We start from the raw sequence: 7,970 nt of genomic DNA, 5'->3' as shown, positions 1-7,970 counted from the left end.
ATTCTCCTGCCTCAGCCTCCTGAGTAGCTGGGACTACAGGTAAGCACCACCACAAACCAGTGAATTTTTGTATTTTTAGTAGAGACAGGGCTTCACCATGTTGGCCAGGCTGATCTCAAACTCCTGACCTCAGGTGATCCACCCGCCTCAGCCTCCCAAAGTGCTGGGATTACAGGTGTGAGCCACTGCGCCCGGCCTCATTAACCTTTTTTTAAGGGGAGAAAACAGGTAGAGAGATATTAGGTCACCAGCCCAAGCTCTCATAGCTAGCGAGGGACAGAGCTGAAATGTGAAGCCAGGTCCAAGTCAGGCTAAAGGGGGCTAGGGAAGGAGACCAGAGCCACTGCTCCCAGAACTTGGCAGGGATCTGATTATCACCTGAGTCACAAGAGCAGGTATCAGGCTCCCCTTGGGGCGCACAACTGTGGAGTGGGAGGGAAAGGGGAGCTATGTGGTTTCTCTGTGCCTCAGTTTCCTTCTCTGTAAAATGGGGCTAATTCTACCTTCCTGCTACCAAGATTAGAGACATTGCTTGGCAAAGGCTGTCTTTTTCTCTACCCACACCTTCCACCCGCTCCTGCTTGTGGGGAGAGGATGAGGCAGCTTGCCCAAGCCTCTGGGAGGTGGACCCTGAAAAGGGCGGGACAAGGCAGCCAGGAGAGCTTCATTAAAGAGTGGAAAAGCAGAAGTCACAGGGATTCCCAAGTCCCAGCGATTCCCTCACTTCCTCTCCACCTGCCACGGCTGCCAGCAACCGCCTGCCTGAAACCACTGCTGTTCGGGTAGCATGGCAGGCCACCCAGGAGCAGCTGAGCACCTTGTCAAGACCAGGTAGGTCTGGGAACTTTGGACATGGAGGGCTACAGGTGAGAAAACAGTCAGCCGTTGGGGGTGATGGATATGAACCCAAATCTTCAGCTCCGCCATTCCCTGGCTGTGTGATCTTAGGCAAATCCTCACCTCTCTGAGCCTCAGTTCCCCATCTGTGAAATGTAAGTAATAATGACATCTACGAGACTGTTGCCAGAATTTGAATGAGAAAACGCATCCTTAGGACTTGCCACATGCTTGGCTCAGAGTAAGCACTCACTAAACAGCAGCTGGTTTCCTTGCCATTTTCAATACCTCGTGCAGGAATTGTCATCCAATATGACTTAGAACTGGCTTTCAGTCCTTACAATGGTTTTTGTTATTAGCTATTATTCCAAAAGCTACTGTGTTCCAAATATTAATTATATAGTAGAAGGGGGTGTTTAGTCCCAAATTCAAATGCCTTCAGGAGCTGGGAAGGGGATGCGCCCGTGGGAGGCCACCTGCGTGTGCAGACAGACCGTTCATTGATCAGCGGGATGCAGTCTGCAGGGTTGCTCCCCTGTCGAAGGCGGGTAGTGGATACTCAGCTCCAGTTACCTGTTGCAAAGGTGGGAGCTCTAACCCAGATCTCATTTCTCAAGAAAAGCTGGAAACCCAGATTTTAATGTGAAACTTCCTTATTTCCAAACGGGCGCAGCTTAACACACACACACACACACAGTTGGCCACAATAAAGCACATTTGCATATGATTCAGCCTTTAGGGCTTCAACAGTGTGACCTCCACTCCAGCCCCACAGGCCTTACTATATCTCCGCTTCCCACTGTTCTGGTTCTCCCAACTCCCTGTCTCCCAATACTCAGAGCACAGAACCTTTGCACACACTGTTCCTTCTGTCAAGGATGTCCAACTCCCTTCTTCACCTACAAACTGCTACTTGTCCTTCCACCCCCAGCTGGAATGTCACCTCTTCCAGGAAGCCTTCCTGACTCCCAGGTAAAACTGGGTCACTCTCCCTCTATCCCACCCCAGTCCAGGCCCAGGCATACCATGCTCAGAATTCTTTTTTAATGAACTTAAACGCTAATGGTCTATTTAAGTCTCCTCAATTAGACTGTGAACTCCTTTAGTGGGACCAGGACTTAATTCTTGGGGTCCACGGGTCAGCACAGAGCTTGGCACAGAGGAGACACGAGTGAACATTTACATCGTTGACATAAGTATCGTCAGAGTAACAAGTGGTGCAGTTTTATAGGATCCTTCTTCTGTGTCAGACCCTGTGTGAAGTGCTTTACATGCATTATTTCATTTTATTGTCCCAGAAGCCCTTTGACAAAGGTTTCTGTATTAGTCTGGAATCACTGAGTTGCAAGTGACAGATTGATCTTGCACTGCCGAGAAAAACAGACATTTTCTAGTGTGTGGTCCGGCACAGATTTGGGCTTCAGGCATGTCTGGATCCAGGTACTCCAGCAAGGCTACTGGGACTCTCTGTTTCCTAACACTGTTTTCCTTGAGTTGCCTTCATCCCAGGCCAATCCACACTACATGGTGGTCCCCAAGGCTTGAGGCATCCCTCCTACCAGCTTAGCTTTCAAGGTGACAAAGAGCAGTGTTTTTGGTTTTTTTGTTTTGTTTTGTTTTGTCGTTGCAGCAAAGCCCTAAGGAAAGCTCTCTTGGCCCACTTCCAGGCAGGTGCAATCCCTGCACCAGTCACTGTGGCCAGGGGATCAGAGGTACTTGGATCAACTAGACCCAGTCACATGCTTATCCTTCAAGCTGACGATGGTGGAGCAAGTCAGCGGCTTTGCCTATAACCAACACAGCGATAGCCTCCCCACCACCCTCCCTGCCCTTTATCATCATATTCCTGTATAACCTTTCTGCCTGCTCTCACTTAAGAGAATGTATGATCTCTAACCTCAGCTGGGCCTCAGTGTTGCCCAGCACATATGTTATTGCCCTAGTTCATTTGTTCTCCCACTTTCCTGGGCAACAATTTTGTACTTTCTTCTTCCTCTTCAAGCATCCATCACCTCCTCCAGCATCTTACCTTCTCTGCTGAGCTTGCTTCCTGCCAGCCTAAGCAAACAGAAGCAATCGGTCATGCTACTCCCAGTGAATATTTTTGGAGGACTCACAACACGGCAGACGCTATTGTAGGCACTTGGGACATATCAATGATCAAAAGGGACAAAGTCCCTGCCCCGGTGGAGTTGACTCTAGTGGTAGGTAATAGCTGATGTGATGCTTACCATGTGCCAGAAACAAAGTGACCCCAGGAGGTACCTGCTTTGATTGTACCATTTTACAGATGAGACGGCTGAGACACAGAGAGGCAATGATATGTACCCAAGGTCACAAAGCTGGCAAGTGGTGGAGCAGGAATTTGAGCCCAGGCAGTCCAGAGGTCATGCCCTAAGCATTACTCTGTTCTGCATATATCAGAGGATACTTTTCACAAGTGCACACATGTTGCCTGTTCATTCACCATCATCTGTACCTATTTCCTGTGCTTTCCCACCTGCTATTAAGAATGAACGACCCCTGCTCCATTCTAAGACCAGTCCCACCTTGCATGTTCTCAGTCTCACCCTCTGCCCCCACCCCTACATGTGTCATTCCAGGGAGTCTCCCCTTTGTCAATGTCTCCCCTCTTGGTGAGATCTCCCACCTGTAAACATGCTATAGATTTCCCCACCTTACATGAATCCTCTTGGTCCAATTTCCCGTAGTGACCAGCCACTGCTTCATTTCTCTGCTGTTTTACTGCAGAAATTACTGGAAAGAGTTGTCTATATCTGTGTTTCCTATTGTTCTCCTTCCCGTCTCTCCTGGACCCAATATAGTTGGGTTTTGGCCCAAAAGGCCACCAAACTGTCCCTGCCAAGGTCAGCAGTGACCTCTAAGCAGCTAACAGGCATTGCTCAGTCCTCATCTTTCTTGACCTGTTGGCTGCATTTGACGTACTTGGCCACTCCCTTCTCCTTGAAACATTTTGTTTACTTGGCTTCCTAAGCACCACATTGGTTTTCCAGTCTCCTTTGCTGGTTCCTTCTCATCTCAGAGCCCCTAACCTTGGGGTGCCCTGAGGCATATCCTTGGATGTCTTTCCTCCCCAGTGACACACTCTGTTGAGGAATCTCATCGTGCACTGTGGCTTTAGGTAAGGATATAAAGTTGGGAGACATCTACAAATCAATGACTTCCAATGTTATAACTCCAGCCTGACCTCCCCTCTGAATTCCTGACTTCTATTTCCAACCACCTTCTCAAAACCTCCACAGAATGGCTCAACTGAATCTCCAATTTAAGAGTTCTGAACTGAATTCCTCCTCTCTCCCCCTCCACTCAAACCTGTTTTGACCACAGAGTTCTCATCTCAAGAAATGACACCTCGGTGCTTCCAGTTACTCAGACACAAAAGCTCCTCATCATCCTTGACTCCCCTCTTTCTCTCACACCCCACAACCAATCGGCCTCTGCAAATCTTGTTGACTCTGCCGATAAAATGTGTTCAGAATCCAAGCTTTCCTTACTATTCCTCTGCCATCACTCTTAATATAGTGCAAGCCCATGAAGGTAGCGACTTCGTTTTTTTGATTGCTGTTTCTCCAATGGTTAGCACAAAGTCGTTGCTTGATAAAAGCTTGTTGAATGAATAAATATAAGGATAATAGAATATAAAAGTCCCTCACAGGTCAACTAGTCCACCCTCCTCACCCCTAAATTATAGGTGAGACCCTGAAGTCCAGAAAGAAGGTCCAGAATCATACAGCAAGCCACCAAGACTATGAATTCAAGTGAAATTGTTTCTCTTCCCTCTCCTCTTACTCATTCTCTCTCTTTCACCTGGGCTCTTTCATTCTCTTGGACCAGTTGCCTTCACAAAACTGTAATGATGGACTCAAACAGGACAGACTTTCATCCTCACATCCTCAGGAACTGCATCTGAGTTGGGCTCTTCCCTGACAGTTCTAGCAAGAATAATCCTGGGGAAGGCTCTTATTGGTTCAGCTTGTGTCACGTGGGTATACAGTGAGTTACTCTGATGGGTCCACGTGGCTAACTAAAAGGGTGGAGTCTGTTAGCAGAGCCTGCTGATGGGTTTGTGGGGCAGGGGCAGTGGACAGACACCCATCCACCTCCTGATAGAGATGCCCTTCAATTTCCTTGTGTGCAGGTGGAGGTCCTGGCACTTGGGGCTCTGGAAGGCCCTTGCCCCACTGCAGGCTGCCTGGGACGCCTTCTCCCAGCCTGTTCCAGCCAGCTGTGGCCAGCTGCTGATCCAGCTCTTCCTGTGTGCCTCCCTGGCCGCTGCTGCTGCAGGTCTGGTTTATCACTGGCTGGCATTCTTGCTGCTTTATCCTCCCGGACCTTCAGCCATGGTGGCCACTGTCTGTGGCCTCCTGGTCTTCCTGAGCCTGGGCCTGGTGCCCCCAGTCCGCTGCCTGCTTGCACTCAGCGTGCCCACCCTGGGCACGGAGCAGGGACGCCGGCTGCTCCTGTCCTACAGCACTGCCACCCTGGCCGTTGCTGTGGTGCCCAACATCCTGGCCAACGTGGGTGCGGCCGGGCAGGTGCTGAGGTGTGTCACCGAGGGCTCCCTGGAGAGTCTGCTCAACACCACTCAGCAGCTGCATGCAGCATCCAAGACTCTGGGCCCCGCAGGCCAGGCAGGCAGCCGGGGCTTGACATTCGAGGCCCAGGACAATGGCTCTGCCTTCTACCTTCACATGCTCAGGGTCACTCAGCAGGTCCTGGAGGATTTCTCTGGCCTGGAGTCCCTGGCCCGGGCAGCAGCGCTAGGGACCCAGCGAGTGGTCACAGTGCTGTTTATGCTGGGCCTCCTGGTGGAGTCGGCATGGTACCTCCGTTGCTATCTGACAGACCTGCGGTTTGACAATATCTACGCCACACAACAGCTGACCCAGCGGTTGGCACAGGCCCAGGCTACACACCTGGTGACCCCTCCACCCCCCTGGCTGCTCCAGGCGGCTCGGCTGAGGCTGTCACAGGAGGAGCTGTTGAGTTGTCTTCTAAGGCTGGGGCTGCTTGCCCTCCTCCTGGTGGCCACGGCTGTGGCAGTGGCCACAGACCATGTAGCCTTCCTCCTGGCACAGGCGACCGTGGACTGGGCTCAGAAGTTGCCAACTGTGCCCATCACGCTCACGGTGAAGTACGATGTAAGTATGATGATGGGAAGAAGGAAGGGAGTTGTAGTTTTGAGAGGGGGGGCGGTCTGTTAAGCCCTTGACTTGTGATTAAATTTGACTTGCCTCCAAGAAATAGCCCGTGAATCAGCCATGGGGCCCTGCACCACAGGTAGTGGGACTCATCGGATACCCACAACAGCCCTAGGACGTGGGTTCCATTTCCACTTCCTATTGCAGGTGAGGATGCTGAAACCCAGACACCTTAAAATAACTTGCGTCCAAGGTCACCCTTCACAAGTGGCAGCATGTCCTAGCCTCATTTTCCTCATTGGTACAAATGAAATCAATCCTCATCCTACGAGGCTATTGTGTCTTACAGTGTGATACTGTCCTAAAGTACCTAGTAAGCTCCATGGCACATAAGAGATATTTAATAAAGAGTGGCTGTTATTAATAGCTCACATCTGTCGATATCGGACTGGAGGAGGACTTTGGAATGGGCTTGATCAGAAGGCAGCCAACTATAGCCTTCCAGAGTCTTTGTAAATAAGGTTCTTTCAGAACACAGCCATGCCATTTGTCGATATATTGTCTGTGGTTGCCCTACAAAGGCAAAGTTGAGTAATTGCCACAGAGACTGTATGGCCTGCAAAGCCTGAAATATTTACTATTTTAAAAATGATATAGAAAATATTTACTATTGACTTATAATCGGATATATTACTATCAGATCGAGAGCTGCATTTTTCGATCCTTTCTTTCACCAGAGATCTTTTGATTTTTAATTTTGAGTAGAGAGGTCTCACACAAAAGTCCATTGCATAAAACATATCAAAGTGTCAGACTCTGAGCTAATAATATTAACAGCTTATATTTATCAAGTATTTATTACATACTAAGAACGTGTTTTTCAAACTGCACAAAATCAATTTAATCAATTTAAGAAGTCATAGACAGTTTTTTTAATGAAATAGAATCAACTGGAAAATTATAAGATTATATCTTAGACAATAAGGGAGTGTATGGTTTTGTGAATATTTTCTTCAATTACAATACAATCTGTGCTTTCAAGGTGCTGTAAAATGCATTTCTTTTCTTTCCTTTTTTGAGACAGGGTTTCAGTCTGTTGCCCAGGCCAGAATGCAGTGGTGCAATGGTGCAATCACAGCTCACTGTAACCTTAACCTCCTGGGCTCAAATGAGCTTCCCACTTCACCTACCTTGGCCTTCCAAGTAGCTGAGACTACAGGCATGCACCACCACCCAGTTAATTTTTAATATGTTTTTAGAAATGGTGTCTCACTATGTTGCCCAGGCTGGTCTTGGACTCCTGGGCTCAGGCATTCTTCTCACGTCAGCCTCCCAAAGTGTTGGGATTACAGGCATAAACCACCATGCCTGGCCTGTAAAATGCATTTCTTACCATAGGTCACAGTAAAGAAATGTGTCAGGCAATGTTCTAAGTATGTTCCCTGATTTACTGTTTTTCACCAAATCTCAGATAGTCATCAATTGCAAGTCACATCATTATTTTATGTATCCTTAGGGCAGAAAATGCTACCAATTCAACTTTGACACAATGCTTTCTTATCATTTAGAATTTTAATTGTATTTGTATAAAATAGTTCACTTATGATTTAACATAGGTTTATTTTGTCATATAGTTCTCGTGCATACATTAAAAAGAAATAGGGGGCTGGGCATGGTGGCTTATGCCTATAATCCCAGCACTTTGCGAGGCTGAGGTGGGTGGATCACCTGAGGTCAAGAGTTCAAGACCAGCCTGGCCAACAACATGGTTTGGCAAAAGAACCTGTTTCAGGCCGGGCGCGGTGGCTCAAGCCTGTAATCCCAGCACTTTGGGAGGCCGAGACGGGCGGATCACGAGGTCAGGAGATCGAGACCATCCTGGCTAACACGGTGAAACCCCGTCTCTACTAAAAAATACAAAAAACTAGCTGGGACTACAGGCGCCCGCCACCTCGCCCAGCTAGTTTTTTG

General features: G+C 48.5%; 1 protein-coding gene across 1 annotated transcript in view; it reads left to right on the top strand.

Moving 5' to 3' along the window:
• Positions 1-231: 231 nt before the first annotated feature.
• The window catches only part of OCSTAMP (osteoclast stimulatory transmembrane protein), a 9,249-nt gene continuing 1,510 nt past the window's right edge, over positions 232-7,970 (top strand). Inside the window, 2 exon segments of the mRNA XM_023197117.1 lie at positions 232-831; positions 4,997-5,999. Coding sequence (XP_023052885.1) covers positions 788-831; positions 4,997-5,999 — 1,047 coding nt within the window. The 5' untranslated portion in view covers positions 232-787.

This window comes from Piliocolobus tephrosceles, chromosome 20, assembly GCF_002776525.5.
Source record: "Piliocolobus tephrosceles isolate RC106 chromosome 20, ASM277652v3, whole genome shotgun sequence".
In the NCBI taxonomy this organism is placed as follows: Eukaryota; Metazoa; Chordata; class Mammalia; order Primates; family Cercopithecidae; genus Piliocolobus; species Piliocolobus tephrosceles.
The sequence above is the reverse complement of the archived record's forward strand: the minus strand, read 5'-3'. Positions and strand labels throughout refer to the sequence as shown.